General features: G+C 39.9%; 1 protein-coding gene across 11 annotated transcripts in view; it reads right to left on the reverse strand.

The window, feature by feature from the left end:
- Positions 1-214: 214 nt before the first annotated feature.
- The window catches only part of nlgn1 (neuroligin 1), a 444,903-nt gene continuing 423,517 nt past the window's right edge, over positions 215-21,600 (reverse strand). For 8 of the 11 annotated variants that reach the window (XM_067994659.1, XM_067994657.1, XM_067994651.1 and 5 more), the window contains 3 exons: positions 5,930-6,115; positions 2,055-2,844; positions 215-1,077 (listed from right to left, as the gene is read on the reverse strand). In XM_067994659.1, the coding sequence (XP_067850760.1) occupies positions 252-1,077; positions 2,055-2,844; positions 5,930-6,115 (1,802 nt within the window). In that variant the 3' untranslated portion in view covers positions 215-251. Of the gene's footprint in view, positions 1,078-2,054; positions 2,845-5,902; positions 6,116-21,600 lie in introns of all 11 variants that reach the window. The other 3 variants (XM_067994658.1, XM_067994649.1, XM_067994650.1) reach the window with 1 other exon arrangement.

A 21,600-nucleotide genomic window follows, 5' to 3' on the forward strand; every position in this document is an offset into this window, starting at 1 on the left:
GAGAAAAATACTTTTCCATTCCCAACAGAACTGCGAAAAATTGCCATCTATGAGAATTTTTTAAATTGATCAGATGGGTCCAAATTTATTTGCCTCTCAGGAATATACCCAACAGTATTGGATACAATTACCAACAGATTGTTTTCTCTTGATATTTAGTAATGGTCATGCACCATTAACACCAATTTAAACATGATCTTCACTAGCAATCTCACACTTTGAGCTCTTGTTTTCTTAAAATCCTTGCCTGGCTATACCCTGGTTGTTGAATGTGAATGGGGATGAGGATGAGGAAGGGTGTTATTTTGTCCTCCAGTAAATGTATTGAATGTGTGGAGAGGCTGCATTCCAGGTATGGTATTTGAAATCATTGTAATGGTGTTAGGGGTCATTAAAGGTATATCATCTGGAGATCGCCTCATTGCTAATGTATAATCCGGAGGACAGGCTGTCCGCAGAACAACCTCATGTGGATCGATGGAATCACATTCATGATCGAGGCCAGTGTGCTTCATCTGTAGGGACATCATTTCTTCCTCCTGTGCATGAGCTAGGTCATTGGCCGTATTACGTTGAGGGCTGCATCTTCTATGAACATCGTGCCTCCTCTTATCCTTCTTATAATACAATGCTGCAAAGGCAAGGATGTTCAAAAACAATAAGGAGGCTCCAACAGCAATAGTAACACTTAACTCTGTTGAGTAGTCTCTTTGATCGACCAAGAAAGGACCTGCTGAATGCTTCTGGTCATCCTGCTTGACAGTAGGAAAGACTGATGTCACAGGACGTTTGGTGGTAACAGACCACTTCTTTGATGGTCTGTGTGTAATTTCAGAAGGGACTTTAGTTGTTGTAGAAGTATACTGAGAAATGTCATTCAGACTATGTAAATGAGGAACCAACTCCAACCATAAGTTGACTTTATTAGCTCTATAATGCTCTTTAACACGTGGTTTCAGTCCAATGTGAAGATAGAGCTGATCTTTCTGAGAATACCTCGACCAGGCGACCTCCTCAAATCGGTTCGGCTTAGTGTGGATAAATTTAGTATCCTGAGGAACAGGTTGATTTGGGTCACTGCAGGGAATAAATTTGGATTTTATGGATCATCAAGGAATCACATAAGATGATTTAAAAAAAAATTAACGTTGATTTTTTCCTCAGACATTCCATTATATGCTTTACACATTAGTCACTTCTGTATGGACTTGCCAATAAATACTGCTGTCTATGCTTTAAAGAAATGATTGCTTAAAACATATATAGTAACGCTAATATAAATTTAACTGTGCAGTACAAACCCTCATCACCTTTATAAGGTGAATCTTAAGTATTACACAAATGTCACCTTTTTGAAAATTCTTTGGCATTCAATCCATATTTCCAAAAAGTCCTTTTCAACTTTGTTCAGTACTCAAAGCTAGAATTTCCCCATTTTTAAAAAATTTGGAATCAACTATACTCATAACAAATAATTTCTGGAAAAAAATTCCAATTCAACTTCATTCTGTTTTTGAGCCATTAAAATAGAATATTTGCTTATTTTAATTTAATTTAATTTATTTCTGTTCCACTCATACTGCAATCTGCCAATCACAATTAAAATATGCTGTACACCTCAATCAGAACTAATATTTTTAGTGTTCCCTTATAGTATAGATTTCTTCTGGAATTGCTGAGGGTGTATTCAACAGCTGTGGTGGGAATTTCAGTTTGAGAAAAAATAAACAAGGCACTGTTGAAAAGATTTTTAAATACTTTGGGAAATATTTAAGATGTACCTGTAGGGAATGCAGCTTTAACAATTTTGTTTTTACTTAATTTTATTGCAACAGGTCATTTCAGTAACAGTCAGAAATATTTAACTTAATCTGAATGAAATCAAAACATGACTGTATTGGTCTCTAGATTAAAAGCCAGATAATTAGGCAGAGAAGTTGTAAGCAGACAGCAGTCTGGATTAAAAATTCTTTTAATATAATATCAAAATTTGTGAATGAACAATCTTTTTTGTAGAATCTCAATTACCATTATAGTTCCTGCCCTTTACTTACCCTGTTTTTGCAAAGTTAGTCCAGTATGTCATCACAACGGCGCTTAGCATGACATCATTTTTGGAGAAATTACAAGGGAACAGTTCAGTAGCACCAATCATCGGGACCCCAAACACATAAGGGATTTCATCTCCATGAGAAGCATCAGCCCAAGCTGGCATCATGTCACTCTGGCAGTGATGATAAAAGGCATAGAAGAAAGTGGGTGAACCAAAGCCTGAGTGAAGGTCAGCTGTAGCTACCGCTGGTGCCACCCACTGATGGTCAGTAAACAAAGCCAACAACGTTTTCCTCCGTGTTTCTGGATTATGTCGATCCGCCCAATCTGTGTACATGAATTTGATGGTCTCTCTTAGGACATCCTTGCCTTCAGGATAACCATACAAGTTATCCACAAAATTAGACACAGCAAAGTCGAAATCACTGGCTGAAACTCCATCCTCATTGTCCACTATGCTTTCAACAAATTTATATCCCTCACCTTGATTCACTCCCAGCATGATGTCATAGTTAAGGAATTCACCCTGTTCCATTAGAATCTGGGGATCATCGGGTATAACATCTCCATCAATGACAGGTCCAAAGGCAATATGGTATCTTGCAGGCTGGATATCTTGTTCAACAAGTTCCTTGTACTGTTTAGAACGTAAGCATTCTACCAAGTCAATGGTATCTATCACGTTGCAGCCAACTTTAGTGGCCAACTGCCTTGCAAACTTTGCTGGCTGATAGCTGACTGCCCAGCTGGACAAAGCAGTACCACTTTGTGCTATTGCTCTCTGAAAAAGTCCTGTGGACAGATATCATAAAGGGTACTAAGATAGTCATCAAGGTTTATTATAACATGTAATTGTTAGAAGTTAATGGGAACTAGTGGTGGCACTTGGTCATCAAAGTGGTTCAAAAGTATTATTTTACACAAATAATTCTCAATAAAACTCTAAAGGGGCTCAGAATTTTATACTGTCTAAATTAACTGGACATAATCCTAGAAAATACTAAAACTCAGACCCATCAAGAAAAAAAACTTTCTGTTGATTATCTATATATTTCACACTTCATTTCGCATCCAGTTTTTGGATTATTTGATGCATTCATTTTATATTTGATGAATACTATCAAATTTCCAACCAACATTAGAGCTGCCAAATTCACCACAATTCCAATGGCAATGCTGCTCACTTCAAGAACTGGCCAGCAGAAACTCCTAGATTCTACACTATTTATATATATGGATTAATTCAAGTTATAAGAATAAAATTCTAACATCATTACCTTTGATTGTTTAAACATTTTTCATTACCAGAGAACACAGCTTCCAATTATAACTTATAATTTATTTAAAGATATATAATATCTCTGTTCTAACAATTCTGATAAAGGGTCTGCACCCAAAACATTAACCTGTCTTTTCTCTTTACAGATGCTGATGTATTTCCAGCATTTTCTGTTTCTATTTCATGCTTTATGTAGGCTTATTGTATATCAATATACTAAGTACTGGTAAAGTCTATCACTTGCTACATTAAGTATCAAGCCCATAACCTAATGTATTATAGCAAACAAAATGTTAACAGTTTTGTTTAGTACCTGTTGTAAAGTTATGTACAAATATTATAAATTATGAACAGTAATAAAATAGGGAAAAGAGCAGGTATGACTCAATAAACTCCTTCAATAAACAGCTTCAACAACTATGAAAGGAGCGAGAAATAAAATTGACAAGTTATATGAATAACATTGCTAGGAAAAGTCTATAAAATATTATAATATATTAGATTTTGCTTTGGAGCAATCAATGGCAAAAAAACAGTATTTTGTGTTAGTCTGTGTATTAATAGCAGCAGCATCTTAATAAAACTCTGGGCTAAGGCATCTGATCTTAAAGTTGGTTTGCTGGTGTTTGTTCTACAAGAGAACAGCTTCACACATTCTTCTGCCTTAAAGTTTACAGTTTGGTTAAAAAAACGTCTCCATAGGAGGATAAATGGGTAACCCAAATCTACAGGGATACCAACACGTCGACTAAATGGATTTCCAAGAAACTCATTGAAATTCTATTTAACTCGAAATGTATTTCAAGTTTAAGAACATAATCCTTGTGGATTGATTTAAAAGTATCAAATATGAGGAAAACCTCTTGCACTTTAAAGGACATTACATTGCCTTCCACAAAGGACATGTCAAAAAATACAGAAAACCAAAAGAATCATTTTGAGTCCTGAGAGCCACCACCAAGATTATATACCTGAAAGAAGACAACATTTCAGAAATTTCCTGCTTTTTTACATTTAACTTTCAATCTCAAAGTAATTTATTTACATTTGCTAGTTTAATTGCAAAATATTTTGAATTCAAGTTCAAATATAGAATATAAAAAATAGGTTCATTTCAGAAAAAATATTAAATGCTAAACTGCAACCTGCACTTTAGGAAAAAATGACAAGGCAACTACAATTCTTTAATCAAATTATTGCACCATGTAAGGAATGGTTCTATGCATCGGCATGACATGATAATTGAAGGAAGATGAAGTATTCAAAACTTAAAGTACATAAATTGGTCAGTCTATTAATAGACTCCCTTTAAAATGCTCCAAGTTTGAGCTCAATTCATTAATAAGCTTCAAATAAATCATCAATACATAAAAATGTGATCATGTCGAATCTTGTCATTTTTGCAGCACTTTCAGCACTTGTATAAAATGGGTAAGTGCAGGCATAAAATTTATTTAAGATCATTGAAACAGACAGCAAAGATCCTGAGACAAAAGAATCTATGCTGTTAATATTTCAAGTTTTCTCTTAAGTATGTTTAGACAAGTCACAAGTTCTTTGTAAGCCCCAGTGTAACAGGCTTACGTCTCTCCTCTTTTGAGATAGTGCCTTCCATAAATCATAAAATAGGAAGAAAATATTGGTGCAATTTTGCCAGACAATCATTTGTGAAAGGCACAAATTTGCATTAGCAGTACTCTTTCAGGAGATGTTCTCATAATTCAGTTTGTTTTTCAAAAAAAAAATAAAGAAATCACACAACAGTAATGACAGTGGACAAACAGAACATAACTGATAGGCAGGCAATGGTCATGCAAAAGGGTGGATGATGTATATGTCTGGTGCAATATGCAGAAAATAAAATTGATGGCCTAATGGACGACAAAGTTTGCCTTCTACCTAAAATCTAATCTACTCTAGTGATAGGCATGTGGGGAAAACAGATACTCACGCACATAAACATCTGCTTGTGACCTCGATGCTTTGACAATTTTGGATCATGCATGCAAAACATTCAAACGTTTTTCAGATGACAGCAAGCGGCTCATGCATTCTCAAACAAAAGATTTCTGAACCAGGCACTGAATTTTTTCCTTCATTTTATTTGAAATTCTACAAATCCAATAACATCACTGGTGCCAGAATGAAAGTGGAAAGTGCAGTGGCATGACAAAAGGACTTTAATATGTCTGCCCGTTATTAGTAATATAATTTGGCAGCATATATTTCAAGAAGTGGGTTCATTTTGACAGACAACCACTTTTATAAGAAGGGGAAAGAACCAAAAACATCAGCTACTTTGATGTGCTGGTGTGCTGTTCAGAAGTCCACTAGAAAGTTTTTTTTTTCGCTGTTGTTTATAAGATCAACAGGATAAAGTGTGTCACTCAAAACGTGAGCATGCACATAAGAGTTGACTCAGAATAAAAGAAATCTTGTACAGCCAAAAAGGTTGCTCTTTTCTGAGTTTTAGTCAACAATTATATAGAAATATATACAGAGTGTCACATGATACTAATGGCGGTGGCATGCAGACACCAAAATTGTCAAAATTTTCAACCTGCTTAATACCTTTGGTTGAATTGCTCCAACGGTTACCTTCAGAATAATGGGATAAAGTCAACAAATTGACGCAAGAGGCACCAGCGCCTGATCCAAAAACAGTTATTCGTAATGGATCGCCACTGAAGAAAGCTATATTTTCACTAATCCAACGTAATGCTTGTATTTGATCAAGAAGCCCATAATTTCCTTTAGCAGCTTGGTCACCAGTGCTTAGAAATCCTGTAGCAATAAAGAATAAGAAAATAAATTTAGACTAAATAAACAAATATTTATCAGATATACTTTAATTGTTTGTGTCATACTAGCAATATGTTGAGATCTGTTTTCATGGTGTCAAACGAAGTTTTGGATTTTTCAAAAATTCTGAAATCAGTAAATTACAAAAAAAGTTCCATATAAAACTGTAGAGTTTTAAACCTGAGCCACTTTAAAAATGGTTATATTTATTTGTTTTCACCCCATAGATAATCTTCCTCCCTGCAGTGAAGAACTTTGCCCTCTATTAATGACTTTTGCCCCAAGCTCCAAACAGCTCAGCTCATACCAGGATTCACCATGTTGGGAATTATGGGCGAGAACTTACAGCCAGAGGTTTGTGCTTATTTTTAATTGATACAAATGATCATCTGGTAGTCTTCATTTCCAATTTTCCTGTTATTTCTACCAAATTATCAACTTTAGCTATATATGAAGCCCTATTGGACTACCACCTCTGCTTTCAATCAAAAACAAAATACACGTGCTTTAATTCTGATTAAATATATCAGTTTTTTGAATTTTGTATTTTGAAAGTTTGCAAAACTATTAGGTCAACAAAAACCATTCTTTTCTTGGATCAATATCTTGGGGTTGAAATTGGTCGACAAGAATAGCATGAAATGGGCTGATAGCAAATTGGCAGCCTGTTTTACACCATGCCTGATTTTCTTTTCCATTAACTTCAATGCAAAACGGTGTAAGACGTGATGGAAAACAGGCTGCCATTTTGTGCAACTGGCGAGACCAGTTTCATCGTTCTACAATCTAGACCTGGTATACCTCTTTCATTTATGCAAAAAATATTGGTTCTCTCAAAACACAGATATCAGGATTCCATGTACAGTACGCATTACTGTAGAGAACCTCTGGCTGTAGATTCTCACTGAAACACCACACGGCTTTTATTTTCCAATTGGGGGAAATTCTGGCAGAGTAGGGCCTCCATCTGCCATGAAGATGCTGCCCCCCACCCTTGGCTGACTTTCTGCCCTCGGGGTAATTTGAATGCGAGGAGGTGGGCTCCCCAGCCTCTTCCAGTGGAGTTGTAGAAGAATGAGGTTGGAGACTTGTGGGATGCCTTGGGGTACTGCAGCGGGAGGACAAAAGCAGCCACAGAGCTGGCTGAAGAAAATATATATTTCTTTGCAAAGTTTTTGTTCCTGGTTATGGGGCCATGATCTAAGAACACTTGAACAAGCTCCTCTTTGGCTAAAACTCTGAGGCCCCTTCCACTGACCACTGAATGCTGGACGCTGGGGCCCAACTGGTGGCTCCTGTGTCTAGTGTCCAAACTGGGCAAATGGCAGCAAAGGCCTTGGGGTTCCCTCACTTTCATGTTATTTGCATGCACTTATGGGAAGGTGCATTTTGTGATACTGGAACTATACTCCAGAAAAGGAGCGGGAAAGAGGATGTTGATAAATGGAATATACAAATATATTTGATGTAATTAATTTCCAACCCTGACCGCCAGAAAAGAGGTGGATTGGGGCTGGAAAGCATAGGCCTGTGTATTTTACAATTTTTGGCAGTAAATTCATTTGGAGGGGAAACTTCCCTATCCACACCAGATTGAAAGTGTAAATTTGATATTGCCAAAAGTTACTTTTGGCTCCATATTCTCAATCCAAATTATTAAATCAAGTAAAAATATTTGAACATTTCCTCAGAACTAGCATTGCTTTTTGTCTGGTCACAATAATGTAGCCCAATATAAAACATGAAGAAAAAAGACAAAAGCAAATGTAACTGGCAAAAGCAATATCACGTTTTAAAAGAACAATATACATATTATGTAACAGCAATTTATCTACCAATGCTGAATACAATCTTATATGAAGCAGTGTCCAAGGAGAGTAATAATCTCTTCTTAAAAATATAAGGTACATACAGCAAACTATTCCCACAAATGAAATGGTTAAAAAAAGTAGTTTTGGATCCATCAAATATCTTCCAAATGAGTAACCAGGAATATCTTGTGTAGAGAAATGATAATCCTTGAAAACTGGAGGGAAACCAACAATATTCCCTCTGTAGGAAGGAGAAACTGTTGGTGTTCTTAAAGATTTGTATAAATGAGACACATTTAGGTCAGTTCAGGATCTCAAATTGGAATCTGATGGCATTCCAAATATATAAGTATTTAAAATTAAAGTCAATACTAACAACAGTCCTGGGCCATTCTCACAGAATACTCCCATAATCTAGAATGCTGGTTTTATTTGTGAAAAAAAACTGAATTATAATACATGTAAAGGGCAAGTGCCACATTGGAACTGAACTAAAATGGAATATACAAATCTATTTGATGTAATTGATACTAGGACAGATCCAACAACTTGATAAAGGCTGTTTCACAATAACATTTACATCAGCATCCATTTGTCTTTTCATCCTGCAGATTATTCACTACATCACTCCTTCATTCAAGCTTGTGTTTGTGCCAATAAAAGCAGCAATGGTACTCGAATACAACTTTACTCAAAATGCCTACAAATACAAGTTTGAAATAAATCACTTTAACTAGTCTAGTTCATGACACAGTCAGGGACAAAAATGGACCATTCTGAGGAATCTACATTTCATCTAAAACTGATCGGAGCATAAAAGGCCTACAGGCATGGATATTCTGATGGTGAGACAGATAGTACTGCAGACCTAGAAGAGTCAAGTCAGATATTCCTAGTGATAGATGTGAGACACATTTTTTAAAATCGTTCATGGGATGTAGGCGTCGCTGGCAAGGCCAGCATTTATTGCCCATCCCTAATTGCCCTTGAGAAAGTGGTGGTGAGCCGCCTTCTTGAACCGCTGCAGTCCGTGTGGTGAAGGTTCTCCAACAGTGCTGTTAGGAAGGGAATTCTATGATTTTGACCCAGCGACGATGAAGGAACGGCGATATATTTCCAAGTTGGGATGGTGTGTGACTTGGAAGGGAATGTGCAGGTGGTGTTGTTCCCATGTGCCTGCTGCCCTTGTCCTTCTAGGTGGTAGAGGTCGCGGGTTTGGGAGGTGCTGTCGAAGAAGCCTTGGCGAGTTGCTGCAGTGAATCCTGTGGATGGTACACACTGCAGCCAAGGTGCGCCGGTGGTGAAGGGAGTGAATGTTTAGGGTGGTGAATGGGGTGCCAATCAAGCGGGCTGCTTTGTCCTGGATGTTGTCGAGCTTCTTGAGTGTGTTGGAGCTGCACTCATCCAGGCAAGTGGAGAGTATTCCATCACACTCCTGACTTGTGCCTTGTAGATGGTGGAAAGGCTTTGGAGAGTCAGGAGGTGAGACAATCGTCGCAGAATACTCAGCCTCTGACCTGCTCTTGTAGCCACAGTATTTATGTGGCTAGTCCAGTTAAGTTTCAGGTCAGTGGTGACCCCCAGGATGTTGATGGTGGGGGATTCGGTGATGGTAATGCCATTGAATGTCAAGGGGAGGTGGTTAGACTCTCTCTTGTTGGAGATGGTCATTGCCTGGCACTTGTCTGTCCCGAATGTTACTTGCCACTTATCAGCCCAAGCCTGGATGTTGTCCAGGTCTTGCTGCATATGGGCATGGACTGCTTCATTATCTGAGGGGTTGCGAATGGAACTGAACACTGTGCCACCATCAGTGAACATCCCCATTTCTGACCTTATAGGAGTCCTCCTCGACCTGTCTGCAACCTTTGGCATGGTTGACCGCACAATCCTTCTCCAACGCCTCTCCTCCGTCATCCAGCTGGGTGGAACTGCGCTCGCCTGGTTCCATTCTTACTTACCCAGTCGTAGCCAGAGAATCATTTGCAATGGCTTCTCTTCCTGCTCTGGCACCGTTACCTCAGGAGTCCCCCAAGATTTATCATTGGCCCCTCCCATTTCCCATCGACATGCTGCCCCTTGGCGACATCATCCGAAAACACGTCAGGTTCCACGTGTATGCTGACGACACCCAGCTCTACCTCTGTTGACCCCTCTACTGTCTCTGATTTGTTACATTGCTTGTCCGAAATCCAGTGCTGGATGAGCAAAAATTTCCTCGAACTAAATATTGGGAAGACCGAAGCCATTGTCTTCAGATCCTGCCACAAACTCTGTTCCCTAGTCATTGCCTCCAGCCCGCTCCCTGGCCACTGTGTGAGGCTGAACCAGACCGTTCACAACCTTGGCGCCCTATTTGACCCTGAGTTGAGCTTCTGACCACGTATCTGCTCCATCACCAAGACCGCCTACTTCCACCTCTCTCACCTGTCTCTCCTGGCCGGCATCCCATCTTCCACCCTCCATAAACTTGAGTTCATCCAAAACTCTGCTGCCCATGTCCTAACTCGCAATGAGTCCTGTTCACCCATCATCCCTGTGCTCGCTGACCTACTTGGCTCCCGATCCGGGAACGCCTCGATTTAAAATTCTCATCTTTGTTTTCAAATCCCTCCATGGCCTCGCCCCTCCCTATTTCTGTAACCTCCTCCAGCCCTACAACCCTCCGCGATCTCTGCATTCCTCCAATTCGTGCCTCTTGCGCATTCCCGATTTTAATCACTCCGTTGTTGGTGGCCTTGCCTTCAGCTGCCTAGGCCTAAACTCTGGCATTCCCCCCCCTAAACCCCTGCGGCTCTCTACCTCTCCTTGCTCCTTTAAGACGCTCCTTAAAACCTACTCACCTGTCCTAATATTTCCTTATGTGGTTCGGTGTCAAATTTTGTTTGATAATCACTCCTGTGAAGCGTCTTGGGACATTTTACTATGTAAAAGGGCGCTATATAAATGTGAGTTGTTGTCATAGATTGATTTTCTTCAGGTTTCTGCAAACAAAGTTTGTGCGCATTCTCTTTTATAAAGAGCAGATAGTCTCAAAACTCAAAAAAAATCTCTGAAAGCACAGCTTCCTCAGTCCGTATATATTTATAAGAACATAAGAATATAAGAAATAGGAGCATGAGTAGGCCATTCGATAAGATCATGGCTGAGCTTCTACCTCAATTCCACTTTCCCACCCTATCCCCATATCCCTTGATTCCCTTATTGTCCAAATATCCATTGATCTCAGTCTTGAATATACTCAATGACTGAGCATCCACAGCCCTCTGGGGTAGAGAATTCCAAAGATTCACAAACCTCTGAGTGAAGAAATTTTTCCTCATCTCGGTCCTAAATGGCCGACCTGTTATCTTGAGACTATGACCCCTAGTTCCAGACTCACCTGCAGGGGGAAACAGCCTCTCAGCATCTACTCTGTCAAGCCCTCTAAGAATTTTATACGTTTCAATGAGATCACCTCTCATTCTTCTAAACTCCAGAGACTACAGGCCCATTCTACTCAATCTCTCCTCATAGGACAACCCAGGAATCAATCTAGTGAACCTTTGTTGCACTCCCTCTAGAGCAAGTATATCCTTCCTTGGATAAGGAGACCAAAACTGTACACAGTACTCCAGGTGTGGTCTCACCAGAGCCCTGTACAATTGCAGCAAGACCTCCTTACTCTTGTACTCCAACCTCCTTGCAATAAAGGCTAACATACCATTTGCCTTCCTAATTGCTTGCTGTACCTGCATGTTAACGGTCTGTGATTCATGTACAAGGACAGCCAAATCCCTCTGATTACCAACATTTCTTAGTCTCTCACCTTTTAAAAAATATTCTGCTTTTCTATTCTTTCTACCAAAGTGAATAATTTCACATTTCCCCACATTACACTCCATCTGCCACCTTCTCGCCCACTCACTTAACCTGTCTATATCCCTTTGCAGTCTCTTTGCATCCTCCTCACAGCTTATTTTCCCACCTAGCTTTGTATCGTCAGCAAACTTGGATACATTACACTCATCTAAGTCATTGATATATATTGTAAAATGCTAAGGCCCATGCACTAATCCTCGCAGCACCCCACCAGTTACAACCTGCCAACCCAAAAATGACCCGTTTATTCCTACTCTCTGTTTTCTGTCCGTTAACCAATCCTCAATCCATGCTAATATATTACCCCCAATCCCATGAACCCTAATCTTGTGTAACAACCTCTTGTGTGGCACCTTATCGAATGCCTTTTGAAAATCCAAATATACTACATCCAGTGGTTCCCACTTATTAATCCTGCTAGTTACACCCTCAAAAAATTCTAATAGATTTGTCAAACATGATTTCCCTTTCATAAAACCGTGTTGACTCTGCCTAATCATATCATGATTTTCTAAGTGCCCTGTTACTACGTCCTTAATAATACATTCTAGCATTTTCCCTACTACTCATGTCAGGCTTACTGGCCTTTAGTTCCCTGTTTTCTTTCTTCCTCCTTTCTTGAATAGTGGGGTTACATTTGCTGCCTTCCAATCCACGGGGACTGTTCCAGAATCTAGGGAATTCTGGAAGATCAAAACCAATGCATCCACTATCTCTGCAGCAATCTCTTTTAGACCCCTAGGATGTAGGCTATCAGGTCCAGGGGATTTGTCGACTTTTAGTCCCATTAATTTCTCCAGTACTTTTTCTTTACTAATCTTTATTGCTTTAAGTTCCTCACTCACTCTCATTAGTGCCTTGGTTCCCCACTATTTCTGGTTTGTTTTTTGTGTCTTCTACTGTGAAGCCAGATACAAAATAATTGTTTAACCTCTCTGCCATTTCCTTATTCCCCTTTATAATTTCTCCTGTCTCTGCCTCTAAGGGACCCAAGTTTACTTTCGTTAATCTCTTCCTTTTTACATACTTATAGAAGCTCTTAAAATCTGTTTTTATATTTCTTGCTAGTTTACTCCCTATTCAATTTTCTTCCTCTTTATCAATTTCTTGGTCATCCTTTGCTGATTTCTAAAACCCTCCCAATCCTCAGGCTTACTACTCCTTCTGGCAACATTGTAAGCCTCTGCTTTTAATCTAATACTATCCTTAACTTCTCTAGTTAGCCACGGGATCATTTTTCCCATGGAGTTTTTATTCTTCAAAGGAATGTATAGTCATTGAGAATTTTGAAATATTTCTTTAAGTGTTCGCCATTGCTTATCTGCCATCATATCTTTTAATCTAATTTCCCAATCTACCATAGCCAACTCACCCCTTATACCTATATAATTTGCTTTGTTTAAATTTGAGATCCTAGTTTCGGACTTAACTACATCACTCTCAAACTCAATATGAAATTCTATCATATTATGATCACTCTTTACCAGAGGATCCTTAACTATAAGATTACTATTTAACCCTGTGGCATTACCCAATACTAGATTTAAAATAGCCTGTTCCCTAGTTGGTTCCTCTCGACATACTGTTCTAGAAAACTGTCTCGAATGTATTCCATGAACTCGTCCTCCAAACTACTTTTGCCAATTTGGTTTGCCTAGTCTATGTGAAGACTAAAGTCCCCCATGATTATTGCATTACCCTTGTTACATGCTCCTCTAATTTCCTGATTTATACTCTGTCCAACACTATAACTACTGTTAGGGAGCCTATAAACTACTCCCACCAGTGTTTTCTACCTCTTATTATTTCTTAGTTCCACCCATACTGATTCTACATCCTGTTTTTCTGAGCTAAGATCCTTTCTCACTACTGCCTTTATCTCATCCTTAATTATCAGGACTACCCCCCTCATTTTCCATTTTGCCTATCCATTCTAAAAGTCAAGTACCCTGGATATTTAGTTCCCAACTTTAGTCACCCTGCAAACACGCCTCAGTAATGGCTTCTAGATCAAACCCATTTATCTCTATCTGTGCCATTAATTCATCTATCTTGTTATGAATGCTTCATGTATTCAGATATAGTGCCTTTAATTTTAACTGTTTACTATTTTTCCCTGATGTGACCTTAGTCAATAATGCTCTATTACCTTTGTTAAACTCTCTGTCCCTTCCTGACACATTACTAGTTTTTATCCAAATCGCTATTCTGCTCTACAGCCTTGGCTACAGGATTGCCTTTATTTACTCTAAAGTGTTTTAAATTACAATGACCCAATACAAAAATTAATACTAATAGCCACAAGTCTATTTGATTAAAATATTTTAATAATTTGTACTCATAAATGTACTGCCTGCCAACAAACTATTCTACCATATTCCAATTAAGATCAATATTGATCTCATATAAAATGACTGCCTATACCATGAACATACGAGAAAGTTGAAAAAATGTCAGTGGAATCAATCAGTATATTTGAAACTCAATGAATTAGTCTAAATATTTGTTTCAGGCATTTGCCATCTGCCTGAAAATAAGGATCCTGATTAAAACAGGTATTCTAAAACATACCCAAAGTCACACTTATATGTACGCTACAAACATAAAAACACATATCTATTAGAAACTATATTAGAAAAATAAAATGTAAACTCCTGATATCTTAATCACTAAAGAAAGACAAGTACTATTATATATTCCTCAAATTAACTGAGGATAGAAGTGTTCATCTACATATTCTGCAATTCCATATTGGTGTACCTCAATTAAGGAATAATTGGCCTATGAAGTAATTTATATTCATAGATTAGATGTCAACTGTGAAAAATTACTGTTTCAATAATAGTGGGCTTCTGGAGCAAAGGCCAATTTCTTTAATGGTGGTCTCCGTTTCTTGCCTGATTTTCACCTGCAACAAACACTGCTCAGGGATGCTAATATATAATATAGGTTGCTATGCTTTAAACAATAACAATGAATTTATATAGCACCTTTAACGTAGTAAAATGTCCTAAGGCGCTTCATTGGAGCATAATTAGACAAAAAACCATCACCAAGCCAAAGAAGGACACATTAGGACAGGTGGTCACAGAGGTAGGTTTTAAGGGGGAGAGGTTTAGGGAAGGAATTCCAGACCTGAAGGCCTAAGTGGCTGAAGACACGGCCGCCAATGGTGAGGATGCACAAGAGGTTAGAGTTGGAGGAACGCAGAGTTCTCAGAGGGTTGTAGGGCTGGAGGAGGTTACAGAGATAGGGAGGGGCATGCAGAATGAGGTAGTCCTCTCAGCTGTCTTAAATTACATTTGTTTCTAAATTGTAACTTAATGGTGTTTTTGTGCTGTTTGAACAATAGTGGATTTTGTTAGTAATTTTACAGATTCAATCATCAAATACTCCCTTGACTACAAGCACAAATTTGCTTTTATATATAGAATATTGCTTTGCAACAGGGATAGTCAGCTATTTTATGTTCACTTATGTTCAGCTCTGAGGTAATCAGATGCAAGTTTTCCCATGCCATAATTAATTTGCCATAATATAAAGTAATCCTCTTAAATGCAAGTCTGGTTGTATTTTTTATTTGTCTTGCTTAAACCAATGCACATGGCAGGGCTCTACGATTGCAGTTATATCACACTAACAGTCTGAGACCTGGGAGGACAGAGAAGGAAGTACAGCCGGTGAGACCTACATTCCAGTGAAAATTGAGACTGGCTGTGAATTACACTCTTCCTGCTAGTTGATAGCTGTTTTCATCCATGCTCAGATGCCTGTGCAGAGTTCCAGTCCTATTTTTTAATCTTAGCAGAGAGTGGCTGGCATATCCACTTTCTCATGAGATTAAAAAGACTCAATACTAAGTATATGAAGTGCCCAGAGGTTTCGATGGACCTCTACACTGGAGTTATACTCCACACAATGACAATCCTGAGTGATGTAAGTTAACCTTCAGGAGGAAATCTCACACCCTTTGGCTTTAGTGTGTTCTGGAGACAGATTATGCTTCCACCTTTGTGTTGATGTGGAATAGAAGCACAAAAGTGGCAGTATAACTGCAACTAACTATTATCATAACTATTAAGGCAACATTTGCAATTGTGGTCAGAAAATAAAAGCAGCTAAACAAATAAAACCTTCAAATGAACCTTGAGTTTTGTGATGACATCATTCAGTTAAAAATTGTGCTTCAAATAAGGTAACTCATCTAACCATATTGTCAAGTTTTTGTATGCATAGGCACATATGTGATGTGAAATGCATGTATATCAATGACTAAGTGAAGAAATAAATAGAACAGGTGGCTGCGACAGGTTACAAGGCAACTGAGTGATTCAGAAGACAACATGAACATTAAAACTTGAGTGGTTCATTATGTCATTGGAGCCCTCTATATAATTACATTTGTTATTTTGTATAGTATCTACAATTTAGTCTTTTTTTCAAGAATTGCTGGCCCCACAATTTTCTACCTATTGTTTGTAGGATCTCCACTGTGATTATTACATCTGGTGATATAGGCTTGTGAAGTTAACATTATTAATTAGGCAACACCATTTGCCATGAAGGAACAGTGTAACATTTTGTTTTGTGGCATATTACTAGGAAGTACACTGTGGGCAAAATGCTCTTTTTGATGGAAACACAGTTTTGTTCTCAGCTCTGGTGCGGACCACAGAATTGCCTTGTAAAATTATAAACATTATGTGCGCGCGTGTGTGTGTGTGTGTGTGTGTGTGCGCGCCAAGGCAGCTGACAGCCTGTCCATTTCTTGGCTGGCTTGTCCTGTCCTCTCGCTCCCTCTGACAGATGGTGAGCCTCTCTGTCTGCTTGGCTGGGTGGTGCATGCGCCGTGCGGTCAGCGGAGGACAGACTTCCTGCCAAATAGTGTCCATCGCAACATCCTACTCAAAGTCAAGTCATTCATTGTGTGTGTATGTGTGTGTGTGCGCGCGCATGTGTGTGTGCGTACTCGTGTAGAAACTGAGGTGGAGAACTACGTCCTTCTCGTACCTGTTTTTTGGCCGAAGAATTAGCATTGGGGGACCGATTTCCAGTAGCAGTCTCTTGCGCCCGATCTCCCCTGGAAGTGCACGGCTGCCAAATTGGAAGCCGGCAACTTTCAAGTGTCGAGGACCTCCACCTAAAACAGGCATTTGGTGCCTTAAATATGCAAACGAGGGTCCTAATGCCTGTTTTATGACCCCGTTTGAAATTTGTCATTGACTGGGCAGAGCGTGCACCACGCATGCTCCAATCAGTTTTTCTTTTTGTTTCTATGGGGCCAGGAGGAGCAGGGGCGCTCCTACTTGTGGCCCCATCAGGTGAGCTTCATCAGGATGCCTGATTGGTGTCTGCAGCTCGCCAATTTTATTGCAGATGAGGCCCGAAGCCCAATTTCCAGTAAGCCTCAGGCCGACATCTTCATAGGAACAGGATTAGGCCATTCAGCCCCTCGAGCCTGCTCCGTCATTCAATTAGATCATGGCTGATCTGTTTCTCAACTCCATTTGCCTGCCTTGGTTCTGTAACCCTTAATACCCTTGCATAACAAAAATCCATCAATCCTTAGGTGTGCATTGCAGTCGCGATGCCCATTTCGCATCAATTTCTAGCGCTACACGGAATTCTCTCTCCTGACAGTCTCATTGCAAACAACAATAGAATTTGAAAATTTCACTATATCTTACAAAAAAGTGAGCTCCTGATCTTCAGCAAAAGCAATGGGAAGATAGCCAACAAATTTCCATTCTTCAAAAATAATGTTTGAAACTGGGAACTTGGAGGATACAATCAATAAGAAAATGTTCCATATTAAATTAACACCCTAGTATTGTATAATTTCCTACTGAAAAGTGATAAAACAAATAGTAATACAGTAATACCGCTGCAAATGCTGTGTATTACACTAAAGATGATGGTGGATAGATCAGAGTCCTTGGAATTTTACAATAACACTGACTAGAATCAGGATAATGAATCTGTTCAAAATGACATTTATTGTAAAATTGTGGTGGACCTGATGTATTAAAATTTGTTTGTAAACAGATCTATTTTAATGCCACCAGTTTTGGAACTGCCATTCATACAGCTAATGCAGCAGCAAAAAGCTGTGACAAGCAGTGCCCACATTACTGTGGGCCCACACAGGGTTGAAACAGACTAAGCGATGCCTTTGAAATCAGGTGTGCTTGCATTTATAACAGTTGGTTCCCGTTTCCATTCAAAGTAAACTGCAGCAGCCTAACATTCCCATTATATACAACACATAACTGAGGCAGGCTTGATCACTGCCTTCCTGTTATCAGAACTATTTTATTTCACATTAATTAGGGATATGGCTGCTGTTTCTACAGTCCTTCTTGGTGATATTTCACACCTACCAGTGAAGATAAAAGTGAAATCATGTGTGTGAAAATATAATCTATTACTTTTCTCGAACTAATTTTAAAAGGGGCGATTTAAATTTAAAGAGTAAAAACTGCAAATGCTGGAAACCTGAAATAAAAACAGAAAATTCCAGGAACATACAGCAGATCTGTTAGCACCTGAATTGTTAAACCTTCCAATATGTTAATCCATCCTTTCCCTTTTCAGATGCTGTGAATCAACAACAACAACTTGCATTTATATAGCGCCTTTTACATAGTAAAACGTCCCAAGGCGATTCACAGGAGCATTATCAGCAAAAATTTGATGCCGAGCCACATAAAGAGATAGTAGGACAGGAGACCAAAAGCTTGGTCAAAGAAGTAGGTTTTAAGAAGCGTCTTAAAGGAGGAGAGAGAGGTAGAGAAGTGGAGAGGTTGAGGGAGGGAATTCCAGAACTTATGGCTTAGGCAGCTGAAGGCACGGCCGTCATTGGTGGGGCTAAGGAAATTGGGGATGCGCAAGAGGCCCAAATTGGAGGAGCGCAAAGATCTCGGAGGGTTGTAGGGCTGGAGGAGGTTACAGAGATAGGGAGGGGTGAGGCCATGGAGGGATTTGAACACAAAGATGAGAATTTTAAATTCGGGGTGTTGCTGAACCGGGAGCCAGTGTAGGTCAGCAAGCACAGGGGTGATGGGTGAACGGGACTTGTTGCGAGTTAGGATACAGGTAGCAGAGTTTTGGATGAATCTTGTTAGATGAATAAGTTTTGAGTTTTAATCTCTAGCATTATTCAATTTAAAGGGGCACTGTCTTCATTGAATGTGTTTGGAAAGGTGTTTTTTATTTGGGAAGGGAATAGAAATAGAAGAGCATTATGTTAATTTTGTCACATTAACAATGTGAACAATTGGCATGATGATGCGCTTCAAGCTGATTTACATGGCTGTGTCATTTGTTGGCAAGCAGACCCATTTTAAGGCTAACTGGAATATCTCAGGAGGTGACATTGATTAAGTTTTCCAAATATTCGTCACTTCCAATAACTATCTGCATAACTGAGTCAGAATTATAGGATTTTTGAACTTATGAAAGAACAATAATAATGCAGCATCATCAGTGTGATATGCTAGGAACACTGGAAAGAAGGCATGCTCATATTTTTACAGGAAGATGCCTACATATTAAAAATGTTTAGACTACAAGTGTATGTGTAAACATTGGGAAGATCAAAGTCATCAGGATAGAAATTGCTCAGAGTGGCGAACCAACATTCCTCGCTGGTCCATAGATTTATATTAACCCACTAATTTACTGCGGTCTTTTCTTCGGCCACTTCCTTGAATAGGAAGCGGAGAAGAGCCCAGCGTCAGTGCAGGCGAAGCTAGGACCCTGGGAGAAGCGAGAGGATCGATCTCTCCCCTCGACCAATCAGATTCCAGTATTTTTGACAGCTACGTTCACTGTCTCCGCAGGCTTGGAAGGTGAAAACCAGGAAGTGAAAGGTACAACATTTTAAATCAATGTAAAAACAGTTATAGACAGCAAAAAAAGAGAGGGTAAGAAATAATCGAATTAAATAAAAGAGAGAAAACAGAAAAGTAAAAAAAATAATTAAAAAAAAATAGTTTTTGGTCATTAAAATTAATGACCAAAAACTATTAAAATAAGAAGTAATGAGACTCCACATTTCTCAAAGTTAATTTTTAGTTGTTTAGCAGTCATTAAGGCTTACTGTTAAAACTCAGTTTGCCCTAAGTGTACCTGTTTGGTGGAGTAATTAGTTACATTCCAGCTGGGCAGATAAGCAAGTTTGCACTTTTTCAATGATTTCTCTGATTGTAGCGGCGATGTCCCTTTAATTCAAAGCTGCCATATCACGGTGAACCACTAGGAACAAGTTTTGGATTTCCACGTTTCATTGCTCCTTCAATTCACCACTAACAACAGAGTGAACTGTTAAGATCTCCGTTATTTCGGGCGCAATTTCTGCCCCATCATCTTCGGCTCCTGGCACAAAATTGTACTCAGACCAACAACTCCATCCCCCTTCCTGGCCACAGTCTCAGGCTAAACCAGACTGTTTGCATTTCAGTGTTCTGTTTCACTCAGAGCAGGGTTTTCTACCCCAGCACAGAGACCGCCTACTTCTACTTATACAACTATGGGCAGAGGGAGGTCATTTGGCCCATCATGTCTGTGCTAGCCCTGTATCTTCATCTGCTTCAAGTATTTAACCAGTTTTCTCTTAAAAGATGCAATGGTCTCTGCCTTAACCACTTCCTGTGGCAGAATACATTACACAGAAGGTATTTGGAGCGTGGAAAGAGATTTCTCCTAATCTCTGTCCTTACATTTTTAGTAATAAGTTTAGATTGATGACTTCTTGTCATTGACTCTTCAACCAGAGGAAATAGTCTTTCACTATTCACTCTATTAAAACCCTTCATAATTTTAAAAGCTTCTATTAAATCTCCTTTTAGTCTTCTCTGTGAAATAGTCCAGCCGCTGTTTAATGACTGGCAAAGTGGAGATGCTGCCGCATGTGATGGTTGTGAGGACGAATGCTCTATTTGCCACTTCAGAGTATCCTCTCCAGAGGAAAGCAGTGCAGCATGCCTGGCAGGTGGTGGCAGCCAGACTGAACACAGTGTTAGCTGAGAGGAGCCGAGCCGAGCGGAGGGAGCGTCCGATAAAAGGCGGGATTTCAGAGCGCTGAGAACAGCTGAGAGGAGCCGAGCCGAGCGGAGGGAGCGTCCGATAAAAGGCGGGATTTCAGAGCGCTGAGAACAGCTGAGAGGAGCCGAGCCGAGCGGAGGGAGCGTCCGATAAAAGGCGGGATTTCAGAGCGCTGAGAACAGCTGAGAGGAGCCGAGCCGAGCGGAGGGAGCGTCGGATAAAAGGCGGGATTTCAGAGCGCTGAGAACAGCTGAGAGGAGCCGAGCCGAGCGGAGGGAGCGTCCGATAAAAGGCGGGATTTCAGAGCGCTGAGAACAGCTGAGAGGAGCCGAGCCGAGCGGAGGGAGCGTCGGATAAAAGGCGGGATTTCAGAGCGCTGAGAACAGCTGAGAGGAGCCGAGCCGAGCGGAGGGAGCGTCGGATAAAAGGCGGGATTTCAGAGCGCTGAGAACAGCTGAGAGGAGCCGAGCCGAGCGGAGGGAGCGTCGGATAAAAGGCGGGATTTCAGAGCGCTGAGAGGAGCCGAGCGGGAAGTGTGTCCAGCTGCAGCTATTGTTTGACCGCTTGACGGCTCTGGAGCTGCGGATGGACTCACTTTGGAGCATCCGCGATGCTGAGAAAGTCGTGGATAGCACGTTCAGTGAGTTGGTCACACCGCAGATAAAAATTACTGAGGGAGATAGTGAATGGGTGACCAACCGACAGAGGAAGAGTAGGAAGGCAGTGCAGGGGTCCCCTGCGGTCATCTCC

The sequence above is a fragment of the Heptranchias perlo genome, chromosome 13 (assembly GCF_035084215.1).
Source record: "Heptranchias perlo isolate sHepPer1 chromosome 13, sHepPer1.hap1, whole genome shotgun sequence".
Lineage (NCBI taxonomy): Eukaryota > Metazoa > Chordata > Chondrichthyes > Hexanchiformes > Hexanchidae > Heptranchias > Heptranchias perlo.